This window comes from Engraulis encrasicolus, chromosome 8 (assembly GCF_034702125.1).
Source record: "Engraulis encrasicolus isolate BLACKSEA-1 chromosome 8, IST_EnEncr_1.0, whole genome shotgun sequence".
In the NCBI taxonomy this organism is placed as follows: Eukaryota; Metazoa; Chordata; class Actinopteri; order Clupeiformes; family Engraulidae; genus Engraulis; species Engraulis encrasicolus.
The window spans coordinates 10,382,608-10,410,107 of record NC_085864.1 but is presented as its reverse complement, the minus strand read 5'-3'; the positions used below and the strand labels follow the sequence as shown (position 1 = coordinate 10,410,107).

The 27,500-nt window shown below is 42.7% G+C and overlaps 1 protein-coding gene across 1 annotated transcript in view; it reads right to left on the bottom strand.

Annotated features, from left to right (window-relative positions):
- Positions 1-1,751: 1,751 nt before the first annotated feature.
- Positions 1,752-27,500, bottom strand: part of lrfn1 (leucine rich repeat and fibronectin type III domain containing 1) — a 55,582-nt gene continuing 29,833 nt past the window's right edge. Inside the window, exons 2-4 of the mRNA XM_063204302.1 lie at positions 10,300-10,976; positions 9,195-9,895; positions 1,752-2,842 (exon numbers count right to left, since the gene is read on the bottom strand). Coding sequence (XP_063060372.1) covers positions 1,753-2,842; positions 9,195-9,895; positions 10,300-10,956 — 2,448 coding nt within the window. The 5' untranslated portion in view covers positions 10,957-10,976 and the 3' untranslated portion in view covers position 1,752. The remainder of the gene's footprint in view (positions 2,843-9,194; positions 9,896-10,299; positions 10,977-27,500) is intronic.

Here is a 27,500-nt window from a genome sequence, read left to right as displayed (position 1 = left end):
TACCAAGCCAGTGATCATGGCATAACTGTGTGCAGTTTGGACACATTACTGATATAGTCCCATAATGCACGCTATAATAGTCATTGAAAAGTACCATAGTACTACAGTGTTAAAAAAATCTCAATTCACTTCCAAATAATTTGCAGACTTACAGTAATAATGCGTAATAAGTTTGATTAACCATAATGGGCCATGGTTGAACATCTCGACAACACATGCCTATTGTTATGAATGTGTGGAAAACAGGGACAATCTTTATAAAGAGAACAAAACACAGAATACATTTAAACGACACAAAAATGTTTAATACCCTTTCATAAGGGATAAGTGGTCCAAACCTTGATATACTAAATTGGGGGAGAAAGCGCCAACACAGATTTTTAATGTAAAAACCCGTCACCAGCACTCAAATGCCTTGTAAAAAGTCATATAACTCATGACTTCTGTTATTTTAGTACACATACACTGATAATTTTAATATATTTATATATGTATTTGTCATCTTTTTCTTTTTTTTTTGAAAATCTAGGCCAGCCAGATACAATACCGATTAAAGTCATACAGTCACATCGGGGACAATACCTATTGATATCATACAGTCCAACTGACCTCAAATAGTCCTCATATAATCGGCTTATATCTCTCGATGCTCACGTTTCAAACCGGCATGTGGATAGATCTTGGTTTTTCTTCACTGTTTTTTTTTCATTTTTATATTCTTTTTTTTAATCATACTTTTTTTAATTCATTACATAGACTGGTGTGATACTTCTGTCCATTGTATCTCGTGTCTTCTGTGCAAAAAGTCTTGAAGGTTACCCGGCATTATGGGTAACATTTGTCGTCTGTACTGTATAGCTCACCAAATACAGTGGGTATGTTTATGCTTCTTTCTTTTTGTTTGACATGTTTTTTTTTCTTCTCACAATTCTTTCGATGACAGTGGAGCGGGAGAGAACAACAAAATTCACCCATCATTGTATCCAGCCAACACACACGCCTTGGCATCACATAGATAAAAAAAATCAAAACCAAACAAGAACAATCGAACCAGAATTTAAAAAAAATACAGGCTGGGCGGTTGGAGTTAATTTTTTTGTTTGTTGTCAAAGAAGGACAGAGGGGGCACATGGCAGAGAACGACGAGACCACAGCTAGCAGCATCCTCCATTGGTACTTCTCTTTGAATAAGGCACCGCTGCAGAAAGACATGGCCCTGGCTTCTCTCTGTCTCTGTTCCTGTCTCTCTCTGTTTCTTTTCTTTATCTCACTCTCTCTCTTTCTATTACTTTTTTCTCACTGTCTTTATTGGTCTCGGTCTCTGTCTCTGTCTGACTCTCTCTCTCTCTCTCTTCTCTCTCTCCTCTCTCTCTCTCTCTCTCTCTCTCTCTCTCTCTCTCTATGGGGAGGATGCGATCTGAAGCCAAAACTGTGCTCTCTCCTCCTCTCAAGTGCTGCACCAGACAGAGTGTGTAGGACAGTACTGACACACAAGCATGAAACAAAATAGCATTCATATGCATTTGAATGTGTACAACTCACTGTCTCTCTGTACTGTGGGAGTGTGTGTGCGTGTGTGTGTGTTTATGTCTGTTTGTGTGTATGTGGGTTTGTGCTTGCATGTGTGTGTGTTTGTGTGTGTGTGTGTCTATCCATCTGTCTTTTGCAAACGACCACCAATTTGTGTCTCTCCCGTATTTGGGAAATGCTAAAAAGCAGTCAGTCGTTGTGTCACCCCATTTTTTCCATGTCTCAGACTGTGCTCTCGAGCATCCACTCGGTGCTGCTGAACGTGACCTTGCGATTGGCCAGCGGCGAGGAGTCCACGTTGATCTGATTGGAGGACTTGTGCCGGCGCGTCCGGGCGCGCCGCGGGTAGCTGTGGCTCTGGAACAGCGCGTAGTCCCCGTCGAAGGAGAAGCGGTGTCGCGTCCGTGCCAGCTCGCTGGGCAGCAGCCCCATGTTAGCCAGGGCACCCTTCCTGCTGTCCTTGGCCCCGCTGCCACCGCCGCCGCCCCCACCACTGCCACCACCACCACCGCCGCTGTGCCCGATGAGGCACAGCGACATGGTGGAGCCCGTCAGGCTGCTGTCCGTGCCCGTGTCCTCGGAGAAGGTCCCGGCCCCGCTGCCACCCAGCGCCCCGCTGCCCCCGCCGTACAGCTGCTGGGCGTCCAGGCTGGCGCGGCGGGCGAGCGCGGCCACGGCCGCCTTGGCCGTCTTCTCCATGGCCGAGAACGAGGGCAGGTCCACCTCCAGCACGGCCGAGTCGCCGTGACCACCGCCTCCCGACTCCAGCTTGAGTACCAGCGCCTTGCAGTCCCTGGCCATCGACGACGACGACGGATGCCCCTCCAGGCAGCGGCTCTCCTCCGTCAGCGGAGCCACCGATTGCTGCTTGGAGACCGAGCGGCACATCCTGCCACCGCTAGTGCTGGCGCCGCCACCGCCCTGACTCCGTCCTTCCCCGCTCCCGTTGTTGTGGAGGTGGACCGTACTGCTGCTGCCGCTGCCGCTACCGCTGCCACTCCCGCCTTTGGGCTTGGCGCCGTCGGGCCCGCCGTGGGCCTTGTAACGGATCATGAGGATGATGATGAAGACCAGGACGGAGGCCACGATGATGCCGCCGATGATGATGATCATGGTGCCGCCCAGGAACTGGCTGTGGATGAAGCGGCACTGGCTGGTCTCGGGCGTGGTGTGGAACTGGACGCAGCCCACCACGCGCGTGGCCGTCAGCAGCCGGATGCCGTCGTCGTACACGGCCAGCACGCAGAGGTCGTACTCGCGCCCCGCCGCCAGGTCGTTGATCAGGAAGGTCTTGCTGGTGGACGGGATCATTCTGTGAGATGAAGGGGGGGACACGCACACACACACACATACATACAAACACATACAAATGCAAGTACATACACACACATACACACACACAAACACTTACACACACACATAGATAACAAAACACACAAACACAGACATGCACAAAAAAGCACAAACACACACACACACAGACACACACATACACAAACACACACTCACACGCGAACGAGCACATGGACACGCACACACCCGTGGGAGTGGGAGAAGAAAAACAAGCAGAGAGATCGATGTGAGTAGGGGGTAAAGAAAACAACTATCTTTTATTTGGTAAGAGATGCTGAGGATTCAGTTTATATTGTTAATAAAACCTTGCCCACAAAATCCAAACACAACAGACATAGTTTAATTAATACTAATAACAAACGTTTCCTAAGGCATTACATTATGAGCATTTTAAATGCAAAGACAACCAACCCTCCTTATTAGCCTCAAATTAATGGTTGGCAAAATATTACTGCAATATCATATGCACTGCAGGGATAAGTTAACGAGGTCAGACAAATACCCTGCTTTAATTTCGCAATCACTTATATGAAAAATTAAAAACACAAAGCCAATCCATTATTTGTCCTTCACAACAGAGCTTGAGAGGATATGGCCATGACTATCAATACTCCACTATAGCTCGTCCAGTTTAGCTCCAGGATGCTCTCTCTCTTCTCCCCCACAGCTGCAGATTCACATCCACTGATCATTATGTTCTTGTATTGGATTTATTTATAAAGTTATTTATTTATTATGTTCATTACCGCCCTGAGCGGCCGTATTGATTTCTGAGGCTATGTTAGGATATGGCTGCGTGGCTACACAGTATGCCTGAGAGAGAAAGCATCCTACTGTAGCCCCATACTCACAATGGCTACACAACCCAACACAATACAGCAGGCATTGCTGCTGCTGCTGCTAGCGCTGCCGTTGCTTCTGCTAAGGCAATTTGCAGAGATGTCGATGGGGTAGGGGTGGCAGCATAAATACATTTCATTACAATCCATTCAGCAATAACAAAGACTGAATGCTAGTCGTACCACTAGCTAATACGTCCATATTTCAATTAGTCTTTTCAATTCAGTGCGTCGCAACACCTGCCTCTCGTCTTGGTGCTCGGTGACATTTTAGCTTTGCCACTGCTGTAAATTGATATCCATACCCGTACCGTGGCTTAATTTTAGCTAAAGTTGACATTTTCGTAACAAGCGCCCACATAACTGACACCTTATTCTTACACAATTTCACAGTCTCACGGATGCTTATTGAAGAAAAATTGCTCCATAGACAAAGATAGATGTGGATATATTTCCAGCCCCCTGGTGAAAAATTATTTGATCAACATGTCATTCTGTTACTCTGCCATCCAAAGTTGAAAAAGTGTCAAAGAAATTATCGTCGAGGAAGCGGTACACTATGTTCAGTGTCATAAGTTAGACCTTCAGAGGCGCCGTCTTTATCATACATAAACAGTACACTGCACTTGTTACTTATAATCTTAACCAATGGTGTTGGGGTCAGTACGTATGTATATACTGTACATACATTCTAGCCCTGTACCATATTGTATATAGGCCCTAAGGTGTTGTATGTAACGTTGGTATAGGCCTAAGGCCTATATCTGTATTTACTTGTACTCGATTTGTTTGTGGTATGCATCATGCGTACAGTGCACATACTGTATCTACGGTACACAATATTACATTTAGTTGGAGAACAGAGGTTTTTTTTACTAGCCTATTATTTATTTCAGCAGGAGAACCATTTCATGTGAATTTAACGATTCAACGCAGTCCCTGAAGATGTATGGCCAAGTCCAGCCTCTGCTCTACTGGAGCGTTATCACAATCCAAGCCACCAGCAACGCTATATGGTAATGAAATACCATTATCAGCGACATGTCACACCACCAACTTGAGGAGGAATTCCCAATGGAAATCACCATCACCCCTACCGCCACCGCCACCGCCACCACCACTACTTCCATAGCAGATATACAGTACCATACTGTACATCTCATGCATATTTCCACTGAACAGAGTGAGATGTATAGGCGTGTCAGTGTCCCTAATTTTCCATCCATGTCATACCTGCACACAGAGAAATGGAAGTTATGACTGTGTGTACCTGAGAGGGTACAACTGTTTGTACCTTTTGTGGAATTTGTGTATCGATCAAACCATGATTTTTAAAACATAACTAAACAGTACTGTCGAACCATTAGATCCGGTCCCAAATTGCTCTTTTCCATTTTTTCGTACACCAGTTTTTTGCATCTTGTACTACACATATGAAAAAAAACCGGAAAACAATGCCCTATGTGCACACTTAGTTCTGTGGATCCTCCTGCTCTGTCACATATTTGAGATCAATGTGCTTCATGCAAAAAAGACCGTTAGAGCAGAACAAATAAATGAAAACAAAAAAAATAGAAAACAAACAAAGAGCACAAAGAGCCCACCACTCCTGGCCTGTGTCAGGCTGTTGACATTTGTGAAAGGCTGGTGCTCATATGGTGCTGTTAATGCTGCAACAAAGCCCACACCCCAGAGTAATTAGTTGTGGAGACCAAAAGCACTCAGCGGCCCCACTAGCGTGGAGGGGGTACCGTACACTACACTGTAGTCAGTCAGTGAAGTATTTCATGAATAAATAAGTAGAGAGAGAGAGAGAGAGAGAGAGAGAGAGAGAGAGAGAGAGAGAGAGAGAGAGAGAGAGAGAGAGAGAGAGAGAGAGAGAGAGAGAGAGAGAGAGACAGAAACAGAAACAGAAACAGAAAGAGAGAAAGATGCTATGGGTTAGAAAGGCAGTACTTTGGTCAAACTAGTAAATATTAGTTTATTATTTAGTAAGTATTCATGAAAAGATCAAATTTGGCACTAGGCAGAACAGTTTCAATGCTCAGCGATACCTACTTTGGCCACCATCCTACACAATGCACCTTTAAGGGACACATTCTGAACCATAGTTGAGAGGCAACATACCTCTATATGATGTAAATATGCCTAGTGCTCCTAATCAATGGTCTTAGACCACCCTTTTATACAATAACAGTGCAGCTGGATTTTAAAAAAAAGTGAAGAGTGGCTTGGCCTTTAGTGAAACAATGGGGAGCTGGATGAGTCATTCACAGGGACTGTGGAAGAGGCAGGGGGTGTCACACACAGCTCATGTACGAAACTGAAAATTATAATGCAAATTTGAAAAAAAAGAAAAGTGGCAGCCCCCAGTAAAGTGCAACTTGCATTATCACTAGGAGCAGAATGTTCACTTTGAAGTGTTCCATGTGTCCATGTATGGTTGAAGACTCCCTTCTTCCATATCTGTGATTACATCTGTTTTTTTTTTTAGGTTCCCTGCCATTTACTCAGGCATTGCAATTAGCATTTCTATTTTTGATATTTTTCCTTTAGTTGAACCTTCAAAAAAAAGTAAAAACCCTCTCAGAGCATCTTGTAATTGCTTCGGTGTCATGCACTCCATATGATGGTTTTTAAAGGGTTTTTTTCTTCACGTTTGATCTCTGCGCAGCAGGGGGTGTTCTTTAAGACACCCACCATGCTGTAATAGGCTTGCCACATCTCATCTACATCCTAGATGGGTAACGCAGGCCGATAGCAACGATTACCACAGTCTTCTGCATCCCACAGAGTTCATTTACATGTAACATGCAGCATGGCATTAAAGGAAACACATACTCAACAAGCCAGTATGGATCATGTATGCTAGTATACAGCACTGTAAATGCCAGTTTAAATGTTTATGACACACAGGTTAGTATTCTGCCCTAACAGGGAAAAGTGCAGTAACTGCATATTTTATCCTAATTCATCAAAAGTTTAGATAGAAAATGGTCTTCATTACACCTCCTTTATCTTGTGATAAGGCTTATGGTACAAATGCATTCCATTGCAAAGTATTTGCAGTATTTTGCAGCAACTACAATATCCAACATACTGTAATACAATGGCTTTGATTTTTTTTTCTCAGTTTTGATGATGTTACTGCACTTTGCCTTTGTAGGGCAGTAGGTGTACAAAAAACATGTTTGTGGAGTTATTTTGACAAAATCATTGTGAGGGGCCTTCCAAGTATATATTTGCGAAGGCCTTCCAAACATGTCTATTCCTGGTATTATATAGCCGTTCATACAGTAAAAGCCCCTATTGTTCCTTGAAGACATAGGCTATAGCTCACCCACTAGGTCTCTCAATGCCGAAAGCATTCTTTAAAAGTTAGATATCTATTAGATGGCAGGAATGACAGCCTTGCACAGGTAAGGTCTTTGTGCAAACAGCTCATTCTTGATTCAACGCTTTTCAATTCATTCGTCAGGCATTTAAGACTTGAGTCATCGTGATCCTGCTGCCAGACACTGTCTATAACTGCCACAGCCATTGGCATAATGCTACGACGGCTTTTCAGAAGACTGAAACAGGGGGGGGGGAGTGAAATAAAATGAAATAATAGTGAATTTCAGACCAATGAGTTGAGCATACATCAATTACTCCCCGATGAGAAGGCAGTGCGTGTGTCAGAGCGAGTGATTTATGTGGCGTGATAAATGCTAGGCAGGCCGGGCTTTTAAGGGCTCAGGCTCCAGGGGGAGAAGACAGAGACAAACACGTTTTAGTTTTGGTCGATTCCTGGCTGCTTATACCATCGGGGATAGTATAGGCAGAGAAGCTGACAGAGGAGGGACAAACAGTTGAGTTGTCCCGGGCCCAGGTAGTAGAGGGGAGACCCAGAATTGGGTCGTCATTGCCATACATTCTATGTGTTGGATGGGGTGGCGGGCCCTCTTTGATGACTTTGACCGGGGCTAAAGCTGTCAACGGCCCTGAGACTAGCAGAGGCAGCAGCAGGTAAAGCAGCACCAATGCATTTTGGGGTATAAACTGTACAGGCAATAGCATCCGTAGCTATGCACCCATAATTTACGTGACAGATGAGCAGGAAGTTGCCGAATAATATTCTTCTGAGAGAATCATAGTGATTAAGAGGACACTATTATCCACAAAACCTAAGGTAATAAGGCGTGGAATGTAAAGTGATATTCAGTTTTGAGTTTTAACATTCAGATTTCTGGCGGTGAACAAAATGCGTTTTTGATGGCTGTGTTTCTGCTTGTGGCTTGAGCTGCAGTTGTTTTTTCATTCTTGTCTCTCCCACCTGCCTCTCTTAAAGCTTTATTGTTATGTCAGTGTTTCTTTACTGTAATACTCCCTACACCATCAGCTGCTGTGTGTGTGTGTGTGTGTGTGTGTGTGTGTGTGTGTGTGTGTGTGTGTGTGTGTGTGTGTGTGTGTGTGTGTGTGTGTGTGTCTGTGTGTGTGTGTGTGTGTGTGCGTGTGCGTGTGGGTGGGTGCATGCATTTTTGTGTGACTGAATGTGTACAATCATGTGTGTGCAGCATGTAAGTGCATGTACTGTATGTTTATCCCTGTGTGTGTGTGTGTGTGTGTGTGTGTGTGTGTGTGTGTGTGTGTGTGTGTGTGTGTGTGTGTGTGTGTGTGTGTGTGTGTGTGTGTGTGTGTGTGTGTGTGTGTGTGTGCGTGTGTGTGTGCGTGCGTGTGCGTGCGTGCGGGTGGGTGCATGCATTTTTGTGTGACTGAATGTGTACAAGCATGTGTGTGCAGCATGTATGTGCATGTACTGTATGTTTATCCCTGTGTGTGTGTGTGTGTGTGTGTGTGTGTGTGTGTGTGTGTGTGTGTGTGTGTGTGTGTGTGTGTGTGTGTGTGTGTGTGTGTGTGTGTGTGTGTGTGTGTGTGTGTGTGTGTGTGTGTGTGTGCGCGCGTGTGTGTTTGTTTATCAATGTGCAAATGCATTGCACCTGTCTAATAAGTCACCAAACACTGCCAATTCAGGCAGATGTCAAGAGTATATTTAAATGCTAATGTGAGTGATGCTCTGTGTATGTGTGCTTTTGTGTGTTTGCGTGTGTTTGTGTTTGTGTTTGTGTGTCTCTCTGTTTATGCATGTGCATGCAAAGATGAAAAAAGAAAAGAATATTCCTGTAGACCAGGGTGTGTGCGTGCCTGCGTACTTGTATGCCGGCACGTCTGTCTGTCTCTGTGTGTACATTCATGCCAGTGCATGTAAATCTAAATTCAGACAAAAAAATCATAGGTGGCCCTGCTGTGGCCTAACGGTAGGGCACTGGGTGACTACGCTGGCGATCTGGGTTCGATTCCCGACCCGGGTCATTTCCTGATCTTCCTCCGTCTCTCTCTCCCACTCATTTCCTGTTCCACTCTCCACTGTACTGTCTAAAGCTGAAAGCTGAAACCCCCATTTAAAAAAAAGGCCTGTACTAAAAAACGTACCTGTAGACGAGCGTGTCGTCGGCCGAGCTGTTGTACTGGATCTGGTACATGCGTATGTTGGGGATGTGCCTCTCCGACGGCCAGCGGATGACGGCGGAGGACGAGGTGACGTCGGCCACCACCACCCTCTTGTCCTGGCTCTTGGTGTCGTTGGACTTGGAGATGGTGATGTCCGACACGCCCGACATCTCCCGCATGTGCGCCGTGTTGTTGACGAAGAGCGGCAGCGGGATCATGCCGATCTCCACAGTGGCCGTCACCATGCCGGCGGCGTTGGAGGCCACGCAGGTGAAGGCGCCGTTGTCCTTGAGCGTGGTGATGAGGATCTCCAGCGTGCCGTTGTCGTGGACGATGGTGCGCGAGTTGTTGTGCACCAGCTTGCCGTCGGGGAAGCGCCAGTGGATGTCGGGCTCCGGGTCGCCCACAGCCTTGCACTTCAGCGCCACGCTCTGGCCCTCCATGACGTACGGGTTGGAGACGGCGTGCTTGGTGATGAGCGGCGCCACGCAGTTGAACTCCTCCTCCTGGATGGACCAGAAGTACTTGTCCATGAGCTGGTCGGGCGAGGCGCACGTCTCCAGGTCATCCTCGCGCGTCAGCCGGCGCAGCCAGAGCAGCTCGCAGTTGCAGTGCAGCGGGTTGCCCCCGAAGCTCACCGCCAGCTTGCTCGGGTTGGTGGGGTTCTTGGGGTCAGAACTGACCTGTGATGTCAAGGAAGTGAAGTTAATAAAGCACATTCAAATATAGTTGGTATGTGCTGTATCAAATAATGTCCAAATGCCCAAACGCTCTACAGTATGCAATTCAGGAAATTCTATTTAAAAAGTAAACGGGGACAAATGACCACATTTACAAATGTAAGCTCAGGTGTAATTATTTGAAATCATTCTATTATTACTATGACTACTACAACTACTACAACTGCTACTACTAATAATAATAATACTACAATTACTAGAACAACAACAACAACCATCGTCATCATAATCATAATCATCTAATTAAAGTTCAGCAGTAAGGTTGATTTTTAAAATTATAAATGGGGAGACCATGAAATGCAGTGCGGACATAAAGGGTTAAAACTTTTGATGGTTTTGAGCATGACCTGCGCATTCTGAAAGAGGTTATCCGGTGGCAGCTTGTGCAGACGGTTCGACGTCATATCCAGGCGGACCAGCTTGGTGAGCATGGTGAACGTCCCCGCCTTGATGTAGTCAATGAGGTTGTGGTCGAGCGACAGCGTGTTGATGTTGGTCATCCTGGCGATGGCGTCCCACGGCAGAGTCCTCAGGTTGTTGTAGGACAAGTCCAGGTCCTCGATGGTGGACACAAACTCGTCGAAGCAGGTGGCGGCGATGCTGTGTATCTGGTTGTTGCCCAGAATGAGGTGGCGCAGGTTCATCAGCCCCTTCAGGTGCTCGCTCTTGATGACGGTGAGCCGGTTGCTGTCCATGTGCAGGGCGCGCAGGGCCCGGAGGCCCACGAAGGCTTGCGGTGCGATTTGGCTGATGGTGTTGCGCGAGAGCGTCAGGTGGACCAGACTGGTCATGTTGAGGAAGTCCTTGCGCCGGATCACCGTGATGAAGTTGTCGGTGAGGCGCAGCTCCACCGTCTTGCGGTCGATGGTCGGCGGCACGAAGAGCAGGCCCGTCTTGGCGCAGAGCAGCGTGGGGGAGATGGTCTGGCAGATGCAGCGACCGGGACAGTTCTGCGCCTTTGCCAGCGCGCCGAATACCAAAACGCAGAAAACCAGCCGCTCCATGATGCATCAGCTTCCAGGTCCTGCAGAGAGAGAGAGAGAGAGAGAGAGAGAGAGAGAGAGAGAGAGAGAGAGAGAGAGAGAGAGAGAGAGAGAAACATCACACACACAATCAACCATGAGGGACAAATAGCTTTTTTTCGACAATACATCAGTAAAAATAAAAGAGTTTATCAGAACTTGTCCAATTTGATTCCATTGTTTCTTCCCCTGTGCTCATCAGGGAAACAGATTGTCACAATTGAATGTTGCCAGTTGGGAGGTAGGTTTTTTTGCAGTACAGAGGAAACACTTTTTTTTAGTGCATATACTGACATCTCTGCGCTATCCACAGAGACGTACCAACTGTATTATTGGGGTGATTCAACAGATGGTCAAAATCTCATTATTTCCCTTTGCCATATTGGAATGAAATTGATTTGATGCCATGTGCAATCAGAGCATTCTGAGCCTCAAAAGACCAGTCTACTCGTTGCAACGTCAAAATACATTTGGAAACAAAACTGTGGGAATTCATAATACTCCACACGGACTGTTGGTAGTGAAGGCTGTTTTCATCTCAAATATGCAGCCTTATTTTTCTGGTGTCATGCTCCATGGTTTTCATGCTTCCCGCAGGTGTTGTCTTGTATGATAAGGTCTGCAGTGAGCTGTTATGCATGTACAATATGCTTTGTGTAACTGTTAAAGCACTGGTTAGATCACAAAAAAGAGATCCCAGGTCTCATTGGAAATGCATGGGAGGGTGTATTGGAAAAGCATGGGAGGTGGTGTACCATTGCAAGTGATGTGTTCAGAGACAATTCCATATGAGATCATATGTATTGCCATGAAATCGAATTTGTCAGTAAGGTCAGATTGTTGATGTCAAACGCCTGAACGCATTCATCTGTGTCATGTACACACATCCAGACTGTATGCACAATATGCAGGATACCTCCTCCGCTCAGAGCAGGGACGTTTCTTTTTTAATCCGAGAAATGATTGAATCTGACGTCTAACTCTCTCGCTCCGTACACACACCAATGCAAAGAATAAAAACGCCTAGCTGTTCCTGATTATTCAACCAATGCCTGACGGAGTTTTCTCTGAGCCCTTTTCTCCCTTTGTACTAAACAGTAGCATCAGCAGGCCTAGTATTGTCATAACCCTTCAGTTACAATTTCACACTTGGTGTTTTCATTATGCGCTGTGAACAGAGAGTATAAAGGACAGCACTGGAACAAGACCGCTGTCTTTAGGCTGGATAGCAAGATGGAAATGACTGATTGGAACCCTTGTTCCCACAATAGCAGAATCATGACAGGGAGACATAAAAATTAATGTATTTATCGAAAAATAGATACGTTGATGGATGTTTTATCCTTAGGCTTTATACCAGACGGTTCCCACAAAAGCTTGTGAATAGCTGTGGATAATTGAAGCTGAACGAACAAAACACCATGTAGGCTATGGTGTCAAATTGGAAGTAAACAAACGCAAAAAAAGACCATGCACTTGCTATTGATACAGTGACTGGTAATAATAATACAAATAGTAGCAGACATGGAGTTCAGGTCCAAAGTGCCCTTGGCTCCCTATCTATCACTGTGGTGGGTGATATGGGGGCTGACGAGGATGTGTGTCTGTGGAGGAGGAGGAGGAGGAGGAGGAGGAGGAGGGGTGGACACGTCCAGTAGTCTATGATCCTCCATTTAGGCCTATTGATTTCTCCTGGCGAAGGTTGCCTGCGTCTGCCATGACAGGTAGCGGAAGAGTGCCTTGACTATAATATCCCCCCAAATCCCCACTGGGCAAAAAGTGAACTCTCCCACCATCTGCCATATCGCACTCCCTTTTCCATGACTTCAGCATCAATCTTGGCTGCAGATGCACTCAGATCTCTGTTTCTATGCCACATGTAATCTCTCTCTCTGGTGTGTGTGTGTGTGTGTGTGTGTGTGTGTGTGTGTGTGTGTGTGTGTGTGTGTGTGTGTGTGTGTGTGTGTGTGTGTGTGTGTGTGTGTGTGTGTGTGTGTGTGTGTGTGTGTGTGTGTGTGTGTGTGTGTGTGTGTGTGTGTGTGTGTGTGTGTGTGTGTGTGTTAGCGTGCATGTGTGAGAGACTGAAAGAGAGAAAGACAGATTGAGAAAATGTATTTTTCAGTTTGGAGCGGAACTTATTCCCAGTGAACACTTACTATGGCCTGTATATCTCTTTACACACGATTCCCTCTCACAGGGATATACAGTAGATACATTGCAAATAAACATGAAGTGGACACGTGTGCTATATATTGTTAGGCTAAGATGACACAGCCCAGCCTCAGATGATATAGGGGAAAAAAGGAATGTTTTCTCAGGGCACAATGTATACATCGACACAGACCATGAGCCCTTGTGTGCCTCCAGCAATATGAATGTGTGTGCTGACATAGGGAATTTCACAAATAATGGAGCACAACCACAACATCAACCTCATTCCGCTGTGTATATGCGGTGTGTGTGCATGTGTGTTTGTGTGTGTGTGTGTGTGTGCATATTATGCATACGTGCATCTGCATAACTAACTCTGTCTCTCTTTCTCTTTCTCTCTCTCTCTCTTTCTCTCTCTCTCTCTCTCTCTCTCTCTCTGTGTGTGTGTGTGTGTGTGTGTGTGTGTGTGTGTGTGTGTGTGTGTGTGTGTGTGTGTGTGTGTGTGTGTGTGTGTGTGTGTGTGTGTGTGTGTGTGTGTGTGTGTGTGTGTGTGTGTGTGTGTGTGAGGCTAGAAAGGTTGGGAGCTGAGTAACAACCCCGACAGAGGGAGGAGGGAGGAGAGGAGGGAGGAGAGGAGGGAGGAGAGAGGGAGGAGGGAGGCTGATGGTTGAAGGAGAGGAGAGGGAGTAGGGAGGAGGGATGCTGATGGATGGAGGAGAGGGAGGAGGGTGGGGAGGGGAGGGAGGGTGATAGAGGGAGGCTGATGGAGGGAAGAGGGAGGCTGATGGCGGGAGGGGAGAGGAGGGAGTCTGATGGAAACATCAGCTTGGTGCATTGCAAAGCAGGTAGTGGTGATTAGCACGATTAGGACCTCAGGGGAAGCAAAGAGAGACAGATTAGAGAGGGGAAGCAACAAAAGCAGCAGCAGCAACAACAACAACAGCAACTACACGATAAAGTTCTGAGATAAAGTGAGTTTCTGTGTGCAGATAAGGTAGACGGTTACAGTAAACAGGTCTGCTAACTGTAGGTAGACAGTGGAGAGGAGAAAACCACAGTGCCTAAGTGGTTTAGATTGGGTAACTATAAACATTCTAAATCATTGTACTGTATTTTGAATGTTTTTGCTGTGCACACCATAATGTGGAGCTGCAGTTCACAGGTTCTTGCTCTTTTATGATCATATTTTTTCCACCTTTTTAACACGCTCTACAGTACTAATGTGTGCAGGCGGAATAACCAGATAAATAAATGATTAGGCATATTAATGTGTCCTCTTTAGAGTGTGGAGGGCACAGAAATAATGAACACAAGAGGTGCTTACATTGCGAAAAGGTAGCCTACTGTAATACATAACAGGAAATGGAATTACTGTATTAGGATCATGGGAACATGATGATTTTACTGCTGTTTAATCGTTTGTTGTTGTATGCTGGTTGGTTTGTTTCTCAACAAATCTAACAGAGCGCAAAAATATAACAGAGAGATTATAATGCAGATTGTCAGAGCTGGGTCGAGTGTAATTCTGGAGAAGATCCAGACCCAGTTTCCTACCGATCAGGTCAAATTTGTGTTTATTCTCACTAATGCCATAGAATGCAACATTGTAGTCCTGCTGGAATGAGATGTAAACAGTGCTGGCTTCCTATAACTGCTGAATCACACTGGGTAAGTACGTAGATCAGCTAAGTATAATGCAAAGAATGTGGCCTTGGCAGAGGTGAGATGGGCACTAACCCAGCACCACTCTGGCTGCCAATTGTGCCAGGTCTGTTAAGAAATGTAATGACAGCAAGGTCTGGATTGGGCAGAGGTGAGGTGGGCATTAACCCAATGCCACTCTATGTGCCAATAGTGGTAGCTCTGTTGCCAGCAAATAGCTCTTTTCCAAAGAGCTATACATCCCACTTCAAAAATGTAAAAGAAATGTGTGTTTTTGGTTGTGAATCTGAGTTAATATTATTAAAATCACCATTTTGTTGTCTGAATTTGGTAAGGAAAACATGAATCAAGTTCCAATTGCTACCTTAAAGGTGCACTGTGTAATATTTTTAGTAGTTTGTTTCCAGAATTCATAATGCCCATTCACAAATGGTACATTTTTTTCATGAGTAACTACCACCACCATCAAATTCTCAGTATTCATTCCCATGACTGGGAAAATTGCACATTTCATGCATAGAAAGGTGGGTCTTCCATTTTGAATCCCCCCCCCCCTCTCTCTCCCTCTCTTTCTTTTTTTCTTTCTTTCTTAGTGGAATTAGTCTCAGGATCTGGGGGTCACATATTTGAATCGTATACCCAAATAATAGCATGCGGGTGGGGTGGGAGGTCGGGTCAGGGCCGCTGACAGGTTTGACTGGGCCCAGTAAAAAAAAGTCATCTGCAATGACCCCAAACCCAACGAAACATGAAATTATGACCCAAGTCTGTTGCAATTCTGGCCTTCACCTGTGCTCTCTGTGCTCACCTTTGAATGGCTCCATTTGGGTCCAAATAGCTGTTTATTTTTTCTACACGTCTTGAGCACAACAATATTCTTGCTTCCAAATGCTACGTTGCACCTGTGATAGAAATAATTGGTTGAACCTCCATGCACAAAGCTCTTCAGGCAGAGTTCACAGCTGACACAATCATTTTGCAGCACTCAGTTTCTAATTATGTCCCATTATTTATTCAAAGTGTAGTTGCCCTAACCACCTGTTCATAGCCTAGGCCATCAGGGTACGTCATGGTTTTAAATATGTACCCTGTTTGCAGGCATATCGAGCCAGTGGGCCAAGCCTTGGTTTGATTTGCATTCAGAACGCACACATGCACACACGCACACACACACACACACACACACACACACACACACACACACACACACACACACACACACACACACACACACACACACACACACACACACACACACACACACACACACACACACACACACACACACACACACACACACACTTATCCACTATTAATCGAAGCGTTATAGCAGTAGCGATCCCACAATGACTGGCATTCTGGACCAACGCCAACTCCTCCCATAAACAGCAAAATCAGCTAAAAATTGTATAACTGAAGATTAAAACCACTAGTATCATGCTACTGCAATGTTACCATGTTATGGAATAGTGTGGTAATAGAGTGGAAATAACATGTTAATAGTGATAATTGGGAGTTTTCTAATCTCGCTGGGGACAGGGGAGTCATCGGAGGAGTCCAGGGGGTTTTGTGATGATACCGCCGCCCAGGCAATTGCCTGCTCTGGCCACCCCTGGGACCACTCCTGGGTTATAGAGTTGCTTATTACATTTCACTTAATCTCTCCACTAATCCAGTGGAGTATACTAGGAATATACAAACTACACCTTTGATTGAAAGTTATTTGACTGTAGTCTGTTGTCTGTTGTCTGTAGCACCAAGGTTACGGACGAAAACTGTTTCATGCTCTTTCAATTTAGCCATTTTCTCCTCTGGACATAGACTAGTAACTTGGTCATAAAAATCCGTCTAACCTCTTGACCTCTGGCCCTTTTGTGAGTAGTGCTGAAAACCTACAAGTGCCTCCATTTCCCCCTGCGGGGCTACATAAAGCCACTGGTCACATTAGAGTGGGTTTTGTTCTGCTTTTAACACCACAACCAGACGATAATAATTCCTCAGATTTCTTAATGCCTTTTTTACCCCAGCGTTGCATGACTGCACTATCATATCATGCAGAGTCCCCTGATTAACTCTAATCTGCATTCTGGCCCCTGAACTGGTTAGCGAATAATAGTGACAGTATGCTACAAAGCTGTATAATCAAACAATGGGGTGTTATTTCCACATATATAAATAAATAACACCACACAGGCAAGAGCAACCAAGTGGAATTGTATAATTAACCTTGCAGTGTTTCGCATCTCCCTCCATGAGCAGAATAAAACTTCTTAAAGCAAAAAAAAAAGAAGAATGTTACATAACGATAAAGATAAACCTCCATGACGTTTGGGATGGGATTCCAGGCAATCAAAACCAATTTACAATAGTAAATCAATAAGCCCATCATGACATGTATATTATTTTTGTCCTTCAAGCACCACATTGTTGTTTTGTTGTAGAGACTGTTTATTTTTAAACGGCTGTGTATGAATTCACAGCCCTAACTAGGACACAAAGGCTTCTCTTCCTCACAGGACCATCTGTGCTCCCGTATTTCCTGTTTTAACCACAGAGAATTCACTATTGATCTTCCTGCTTCTCCGGTGATGAAAAAAGAACTTTGTTTCCAAGGCAACTCTCGCTGCTGGAGAATGTAGGTCTTTGAATTGCATTAAGATGTTGTTAAGCTTCCAGAAAAAATTAGATCTAAATCTCTCTAAAGGTGAGCAGAATGTGAGAATTGGAGCATTTCCTCCATTTTGTTGCCCCTTTTCTATTGAAGAAGAGGGAGTGAAGGCTATCTTAAAGCTCTATTTGAGAGCACGCTTTAAAAACCAATTAGAGAGTGCATTTGTCTTTGACAAATGCCCTTCATTTAATTCCAATTAAGACAGAGAGCAAGAGAGAGAGAGAGAGAGAGAGAGAGAGAGAGAGAGAGAGAGAGAGAGAGAGAGAGAGAGAGAGAGAGAGGGAAAGAGAGAGAGAGAGAGAGAGAGAGAGAGAGAGAGAGGAAGAGGAATGTTGCCAGCTTTGAAACAGCAGCCCGTTGCACAAGCCCTGTTCACGCTAAGTCAACCGAAGCTAACTATGTATTGGGTCACCTGCAGGTGCCTGATAATGCTTGATAATGATCTTATTTTTAGCAAGGCACAGGCTTATTGAATGGGCAAGGCAACTCTTAAACACACTTCGACCAATCAGTCGGATAATTCAAATGATTGACAACCAAAGCATGCAGAAAAGTTAATCTACCCTAATGATAACATTGTGTTGGCCTACAGCAAATGAAATGGTGGAAGATAAATTCACCAAGTTTAAAACTGGGGGATAATAGTGGGGTGTGATGGGACAGAATGGCGACAATTTCTTATTGAATTAAGATGATGAGACATGCTAGGTTTTTTTGTCAGCATAGAACAGAATTGAAAGCATGGCTGGACAGTAGGCGTACCTGATGTAGCAGAGCCCACCAATCATCATGGAGGGAAAAAATGTGGCAGACATGATGCAATTTCTAGGAAAACTGGTGAGGTGAAAGAGCCTTGCTAATTGGCTGAGGCTAATGTAGCCAGCCTACGTAGCCATATCCTGACCAGTTTATACGAGGGATATATGCTCTGAAAACTTACACTGTAGCCGGGCAAGTGCTGGAAGTAGAGATGCAGCTGTGAGGTCAGAGATACAGCCACAAAGTCGAAGTTGGCTTGCAGTAATTGACAGCAGAGTCAGTCTGGCTGCAGGTAACCTGGGGCAGGAATCCTCATTTACTGGGTCTTGCATGTAGCACAACAAAAAAGGTTACTTCTGTGTAAGAAAATGGAAGGGTACCTTTTTTTTTGGCTGCAACAGCACTCTGTTTGTCTTGTCTGAACATTGACTGCACTTCCATTCCTACAGCTACACCATGCCTATCAAATGCATTCCAGCCTGAACCAATACATATGGTAATAGCAGTAAAAACTGAAACAAAATATCAGGCTTGGCAGCATCATAAAGTATGTAGCTCAAAACACATTTTCACCAATTTTGTGAAGAACATGTTTGTGGATGCCTGTGATGACCATGCTGTTTTCGTTTTATATGCCGTCTCTTTAGTTTCTGTGTCTTCAGCACTGTAAAGCCTTTATTATACTTCTCAGAGTCTCGTCTGAGACAGAAAAATAAAAACTGGTCTGAGATACACCTACCTGTACCTATACTGTCATTCACAACAAAAATGTATTTTCATTGCCCTTCATTTGCTGGGATGTACTGAGGCAGGACAGCAATGTCTGGTCTGCATAGTCTGGAGCAGTCGTACGTTTGCTTGTCCCTCTTTTATGACACATTTCATGGCAATGAATCACACAGAGATTTTAATGAGCCTCCACATCCTTGCAAGATGTAGACATTTAATTTGTCTGCCATCACAAAAAACATGAAGAACATAAAGTAAACAAATGAAACATTCTATAGTAGGCCTAGATATTTTTTGCCCCAGCAGGATTTCACTTTTTCAGGTGAAAATTGTATTGGATATCATCATTGAAAGGTTAAAACAATTTGTTATCTTCATGAGAGTTCTAGACATGAAGCTAAAGGTAATCAAACAAAGAACCAACAAACAAAACAACCAGCCATACCCGTTGTACGTAAAATGGTCTGAGCAGCAGATAAAATAAACAATTACTTGAAGTTGTTCCTCTGAGCAAAGTGTAAATCCTCACAACGCGAGATAGCAAGGCAATAGTGAATCTGTTTACGTGTAGATGCAACAGGTGGATAAGTATAAAAACTCCATTAAATGCATCCAGGTGCATTTTAGCCCCCTTAATTGGATATTTTTAAAGCCGTATTTTTGACATGCGCATTCTAAAATTCTGTTTACATGTAAACAGAGGCCAGGTGTGATTTTAGGCCAGGTGTGAGTGTTTATGTTGTCGGTAGGGTAGGTGGGGTGTTGGGTTGTCCCCAGAGAAATGTTGACTATACAGTTGTTCAAAGTGTTTTTTTACACAATATGAGAAGTACAGAGGAGAGAGCCTCAGGGCCCCATTGACTCTTGGGCCCCTGGGCTTGGGCGCAGTAGGCCCTGGCAGTGATCTATCCCAGGCTAGAAGAGTGTTTTTGACACCCTAAGTTTTTAATTAACTGAAAAATATGCAGTGTAGGCAGAAGAAAATGTAGGAATTCTTTTGCAGAGTGTTGCCAAATTGGGCTCTTTCATGCAGGGCTAATTAGGATCAGGGGCGGTTCTAAGGGGTGGCAGGGGGTGGCATTTGCCCCCCCAGAAATACGATTTGCCACCCAAATTAAGAGCCCTGATTGTGACCAATAGCCTTAATGCTTGACATCATTTCAGACATAGAACTTTAGGTTGCAGGGTTTCACTTTAAGGGATTCACTGTATCACATAAGTGTGTGTGTCGATTATATAGCGTTTATCATTTTCCCTTAGTGTAGGAGCATGCCCCCCTGAAATACATTTCGCCACCCCTTTGCCACCCCAAGAATAAATGTCTGGAACCGCCCCTGATTAGGATGGCCGCCTGTGGGTAAAAACAGTCAAAAATGGGCTTTGGGATGGTTTTCTGTAGATTTGTGTCCATAGAAATCATTATATTTTTGTTCAAATTGGGCAGGTTTTAGTATCCATAGACGTTTTTTTTTTTAGCATGTTTTGGGCTGGAAATGATCAGAAAAATCTGGCAACACAGCTCTTGGACCAGAGCATTCAAAAAGAATCTCTGCACTACTGTACCTCTGCATGTGCTCCATCAGCTACGGTACACACTCATTTCAAACAGGGAGAGAGTATGAATGCACACAATGTATTTTGCAGAAGTAAATCAACACAGTAGGACCAACTAGAAAAGCGTTACCTTTCACACTAGCTGTTGAATTAACTGGCACATTTATGCTGTACCGGTCTGCTGTAGACAGGGGCAAAATGTTGGAATTCCCTATAGGACCAGACGTAATCTGAGAGAAAATACATGTGGGGTAGAGTGATGGGCCACACCTGCAATTGTAATGGTAAAAAAATGCCTCGCAATTATAAAGATTAGTACAGAATATTGAAGGACATTAAACATATTGCACCACCCTGTGAGCTAAATTTAACACATCGCTTCCTCTGTCTGCTTCATGTTAATTGACTCAGGACTGCTCAATTCTCTTGCCTGTAATCGGTATGACACTTTCTATTTGCTGCTAACTATAGCAACTTTTTTCCCTTTTCTCCTCAGTCTGGCTCTTAACCCTCTGGTTGTGTTCGAAACATGGTTACGTTCATGCTGTTAACGGTCAAAATTGACCACCTACACAAAAAAGGTAATAATACATTGATTAAACATCTGATTTGCATAGTTTGTGATTAATACCTTTTAGACATCCCTTTGAAACATTTCCCAGGTGAATTAACCCTTGTGTTGTGTTCAAAAGCTGCATACACCTGTGGTGTTCGGGTCATTTTTGACCCGTGATAGCAAAACTCAGCCATAAAATATCTAAAAACACTAGTTCTCATCAAATATTGTTTTTCATCTCATAGCTAACTTGGTATGTATTCATATCCATGGAAATACTACTTCATTCATTCATCTTTTTGACTTTCTTTTATCTTACATTATGCAAAGCGTTTTTGATGACCAAAACTATCAAAACCTGTATAAATTCACTATTAATACTTCCTAAAGTGATACAATTAGTGATTATGTTGTCCATGTATTACAGCTGATATGAGAGTACAACAACCTCCAAATTTCTTGTATTAGTTTTTCTCTAATATTAGAAAATATCATCAATAGTGACATTTATGGTGTTCGGGTCCAAACCAACCCAGAGATTTCTAGCAGGATAAAGACCAAATGTCAACTAAATTAGTTTTTCAGTGCATAAAATGAATGTTTAAATATGTTGACTTGGTGTTTTTCAATATGTATAAGATTTTAGTGGGTAAATATGCAAAATAACAAAACTGTCAGAGTCACAGCTATTCCGCCAATCTAATGCAAAGGTATATGAAATGAACACCTCAATGAACATGAAAATTCACACTAGTCGGTAACACTTTATAATAAGTACCCCTTTTTAGGCATTACTTAAGGGTTAGTTAAGCCTTAGTTTACCATTAGTTAACCCTTAGTGAATCACGAGTTAATCATTATGTAAGCATTATTTCTCATTTCCTAACTATTATCTACTACCGTTAGTAAATGGTTAGTGTGTGCTACTATAACGGTTCGCTAAGCAAAGTTAAGCCTTAAATAAGCCTTATTTTAACAATAGTTAACCCTTAGTAAATAACGAGTTAGTCGTTATGTATGTGTTATTCCTCAGTTCTTAACTATTATCTACTACCATTAGTAAATGGTTAGTGTGTGCTGATGTAACGGTTCGCTAAGCAAAGTTAAACCTTATTTAAGCCTTATTTTTAACATTAATTAACCCTTAGTGAATCACGAGTAAGTCGTTATGTATGTGTTATTTCATCATAAGCAATGCTTATCAAGTCATTTGTTAACGTTTTGGAAAGCATGGAAAGGTTTTCACTTTAAAAGTTCCCCAGATATGCGCAAGTAGTGAGTTGTAACTTCTTGTTAATGCATAAGCAATGCCTAACAAATCATTTGTTAACGTTTGTAAAACATGGAAAGGTTTTCACTTTAGATCAGTTCCCCAGATATACTTAAGTAATGAGTTGTAACTCCTTGATAATGCATAAGCAATGCTTAACAAGTCATTTTTTTAACGTTTTGGAAAGCATGGAAAGGTTTTCACTTTAAAAGTTCCCCAGATATGCGCAAGTAGTGAGTTGTAACTTCTTGTAAATGCATAAGCAATGCCTAACAAATCATTTGTTAACGTTTTGTAAAGCATGGAAAGGTTTTCACTTTAGATCAGTTCCCCAGATATACTTAAGTAATGAGTTGTAACTCCTTGATAATGCATAAGCAATGCTTAACAAGTCATTTGTTAACGTTTTGGAAAGCATGGAAAGGTTTTCACTTCAAAAGTTCCCCAGATATGCGCAAGTAGTGAGTTGTAACTTCTTGATAATGCATAAGAAATGCCTAAACAAATCATTTGTTAACGTTTTGCAAAGCATGGAAAGGTTTTCACTTTAGATCAGTTCCCCAGATATACTTAAGTAATGAGTTGTAACTCCTTGATAATGCGTAAGCAACACTTAACAAGTCATTTGTTAACGTTTTGGAAAGCATGGAAATGTTTTCAATTTAAAAGTTCCCCAGATATGCGCAAGTAGTGAGTTGTAACTTCTTGTTAATGCATAAGCAATGCCTAACAAATCATTTGTTAACGTTTTGTAAAGCATGGAAAGGTTTTCACTTTAGATCAGTTCCCCAGATGAGTTGTAACTCCTTGATATTGCATAAGCAATGCTTATCAAGTCATTTGTTAATGTTTTGGAAAGGTTTTCACTTCAGAGAAGTTCCCCAGATATAGGCCTACTTAAGTAGGCCCTAATGGGTTTAAAATCCTTGATAAAAGCATAAGCAATGATTATGAAGTCATTTGTTTAATGTTTTGGATAGCAGGGAAAGATTTTCACTGAAAAAGTTCCCCAGATATGCGTTAGTAATGTGTTGAAACTTCTCGATAATGCATAAGCAATGCTTATCAAGTCATTTGTTAACGTTTTGGAAAGCATGGAAATGTGTTCACTTTATATCAGTTCCCCAGATGTACTTAAGTAATGAGTTGTAACTCCTTGATAATGCATAAGAAAAGTTTATCAAGTCATTTGTTAATGTTTTGGAAAGCATGGAAAGATTTTCACAGAAAAGTTCCCCAGATATGCGTTATTAATGCGTTGAAACTTCTTGATAATGCTCTATTTGTTAACGTTTCGGAAAGCATGGAAAGGTTTTCACTTTAGAACAGTTCCCCAGATATACTTAAGTAATGGGTTATACATCCTTGATAGTGCACAAGCAATGCTTATCAAGTCATTTGTTAATGTTTTGGAAAGTATGGATAGGTTTTCACTTAAAAAGTTCCCCAGATATGCGTTATTATTGCGTTGAAACTTCTTGGTAATGCATAAGCAATGCGTTAAGCATTCGTTAATGTGTTGTAAAAGCCATAACAGGTTTTCACTTTAGATCAGTTCCCCAGATATACTTAAGTAATGGTTCGTAATTCCTTGATAATGCATAAGCAATGCTTAACAAGTCATTTGTTAATGTTCAGAAACATCCATGAGGGGCAGTCACATGAGCCTCAACTTAGGCCTAGGCCTACTGTTTGCCATGCTACCAGTCATCACACACTAACCATTACAAAAGGGTTAAATAAGACTCCACTGATGCTAAAGCAAGAGTTTACAAACCGTTACCATACATGCCTAATAGTACTTGTTAATGGTTAGGTGGTAGGAGACAACAAAGAGATAATGTTTTTTTCATAAATAAAGGTGGGTTATCATACATTTTAATGATGGTTTACTAATGCTTATCAGAAAGTTAAATCACCATAGACGAATGATTAATTAACAGTACTTAATAATTTCACAGAAATACATAATGACTGACTCGTGATTCACTAAGGGTTAACTAATGCTTAATTTTGTTTAGCGAGTAGTTACATCAGCACACACTAACCATTTACTAACGGTATTAGTTAATGGTTAAGAAATGAGAAATAACACATACATAACGACTTACTCGTGATTCACTAAGGGTTAATTAATGTTAAAAATAAGGCTTAACTAAGGTTTAACTTTGCTTAGCGAACCGTTACATCAGCACACACTAACCATTTACTAATGGTAGTAGATAATAGTTAAGAAATGAGGAATAACACATACATAACGACTAACTCGTTATTTACTAAGGGTTAACTATTGTTAAAATAAGGCTTATTTAAGGCTTAACTTTGCTTAGCGAACCGTTATATCAGCACACAGTAACCATTTAATAATGGTAGTAGATGATAGTTAGGAAATGAGAAATAATGCTTACATAATGATTAGCTCGTGATTCACTAAGGGTTAACTAATGGTAAAATAAGGCTTAACTAACCCTTAAGTAATGCCTAAAAAGGGGTACTTATTATAAAGTGTTACCCACTATTCATTTGAATCCACTATGATATGAACATGAACCATTATCTCATTGCCATATCAACTTCATGGAAAGTGTAAGACCAGTTCTACATGTTTGGGTGCTATTATGGATTTTGATACGTTTTTTGGACAAAATAATGTGCAAAAATTCATTTTGCAAAGAAATGTGCAAAACTTATCATGATATAATTGCAGAAATGGATTCCCTGACCATGAAAACATATAAGTAGACAACCAGAAATACATCTGTACTCCTCTCACAACAGGAGATACAGTATGACACATTGTAGTGTATGGGACTGTCCGGCGGCCATCTTGGATTTGTAATGTGAAAAAGCTAGCAACATTTTTCCAAGGCAAAAAATATATTTTCCTATACACCTATACACCTGACGAAGACCGCCTGAGGTCGAAACTTTGTGTTATAATAAATCGGTGAGCAGCAACAGTGTGCGGATTTCCTTTCTTCCTTTAAAAAATATATTTTCCTCACCATGAATCACCAAACTGAGGACAAAGGGCAACCAACAGCTTTTCAGAAATGCATACAACAACCAAAAATCTATGCCGGGTCAATTTTGACCCGAACACCACAGATGTAACTTTTTTTTTTTAAGACATTTAAAATGTACTAAAACGATATTTTTGTTGTGTTGAAATGATTGTGACTGAGCATTAGATGAAGCCTCATTCCAGGATAATAAAGGAAAGTGTGTTTTTTTTTACACTTAAACTTGAAAACGGGTCAAAAATGACCCGAACACAACAGAAGGGTTAAATGTTAACTTAAACTTAGTGGTTTCTTTTGCCTTAAGACATGTAAAAGTTTGTATCTTTTACATGTTTTAAGGCAAAAGAAACCACAAGTGTTTAAGTTAAACAGTTAGACATAATGAACTTAATACATAGGGTTACATTTTATTTTGCTTTGTTTCAATGATTTGTAGGCTTTTTTCTTATCTTGCACCAATTCGTTTAATTAACCCTCTGGAGTGTAGGGCTTTCAGGCAGTTTGGAACACCTTTGCTTTTTAGATGCGTCCCAGCATCTCTATAAGAGGGTCTGTCTGTCCGTCCGTCCGTCCGTCCGTCTGAAACGCATTTGTCTGAAACGCATTCCTTCAATTGTTCCTTGTTACTGTGGACACAAGGCGGCAGAGTTGCCATTTTGGACCGGAGCGAATGCGTGCAAGCCAATTGTTCCTTACTGTGGCCACAAGGTGGCAGACTTGCCATTTTGGACCGGAGCGAATGCGTGCAAGCCAGAACATATTACTAAACAGGCAAGACGGCTGATGGCATTGTGAGACAACTGAGGGGGGCATTCAATTTTCGCTATTGTTTTGCGTTTGGACAATGGGAGGCAACTTTATTTTGGTTCGTCAGAAACTCGCGGAAATGAACGATTTAGAAGTCGGCAGGCAGTTTTTGACACAGATGTTTGTGCTCGGATAGAGAGGCGTTTGCATTGCATAACGCTCCACGGCATGGAACCGTAGTTAGTTGACAGGCGACCCGCAGCGCATACAGCTCTTCCTCTAAAAGTTGACCTGTAACATTTGGTTATAGCTTTTCTCCTTTCAAAACATTTACATTTTCCTTTGTGCGTGGATAGAGGGGCGTTTGCATTGCATAACGCTCCACGATATGGAACTGTAATTAGTTGACAGGCGACCCGCAGCGCAGCTCTTCCTCTAAACGTGGACCTGATATGGTTAGCTTTTTTTCTGTAGCCTAATAACATTCACATTTTCCTCCGCTTTTCTCCAGTCCACAAACTCGGGTTCAGAGGTCTGTGTGTAGCCTACGAGCCTCCCTTTTAATATTCCCAGCGAGTTTACTTCTGCCTTTTCAGTAGTCAGTTTGCGCTGCGCACTGGAGCATGGTGCTCGAACTACAAGTAGACATCTGGGCCATTTGACATACGGTGTGTCAGCCTACTCGTAACCTACAGGGAGGTTCTTTCGTTGGCGGGCTCGTACCCCACAGGTGCTTTTCGCTGCGCTCAGAGAGAGCACAGGACATAACGCGTCTTTCGTAATTGCTTTGTAGTCGTTTGAATTTGGTAAACTCTTGCACGGGAGCTCACTGCTTTGTGCCTTGACGGTGAAGCTGGTTTTGAAAAATAAGCGCATAATTCACCTAAAGGGTGAACCCATAAGCACATGATTCACCCAAACGATTTTATTTATTTATTATTTGTCGATGTTTAGATTCTTTCCCACATGCACATGATGCTGAAATGGCGTGATACTAAAGGTTGATACTAATACATGTCTGGTCATTTGTAATGTAGCCTACTTCATCTATGTGAAATTTGAAATCATATGGTTCTTTTCCAAATCCAAGAATGATAAGCTTATTATAGCCTAAACTACAAAAAATAAAGCCATGTCTTGCCATTTTGCTGCCTGCCACATTATTTGGAGTGTCCATGATGACCAATAAACAAAAAGTACATCCTCAGGGGGGCGTTGACAGGTTAGGAGGAGGCCAGGGGGGTGTTTAGGGGGGGAAATTGCATTGTTGGAACTGGCATAGAGGGACGCATCTGTTGTCCGCCTGTCGGCCTTGTTTTCAAGTAATTCAACTAACTGTAAACATTTATACTAATGTTGCACATATTGTTGAATTCTGAAAAAGCCTAACAAAAAAGAATATGA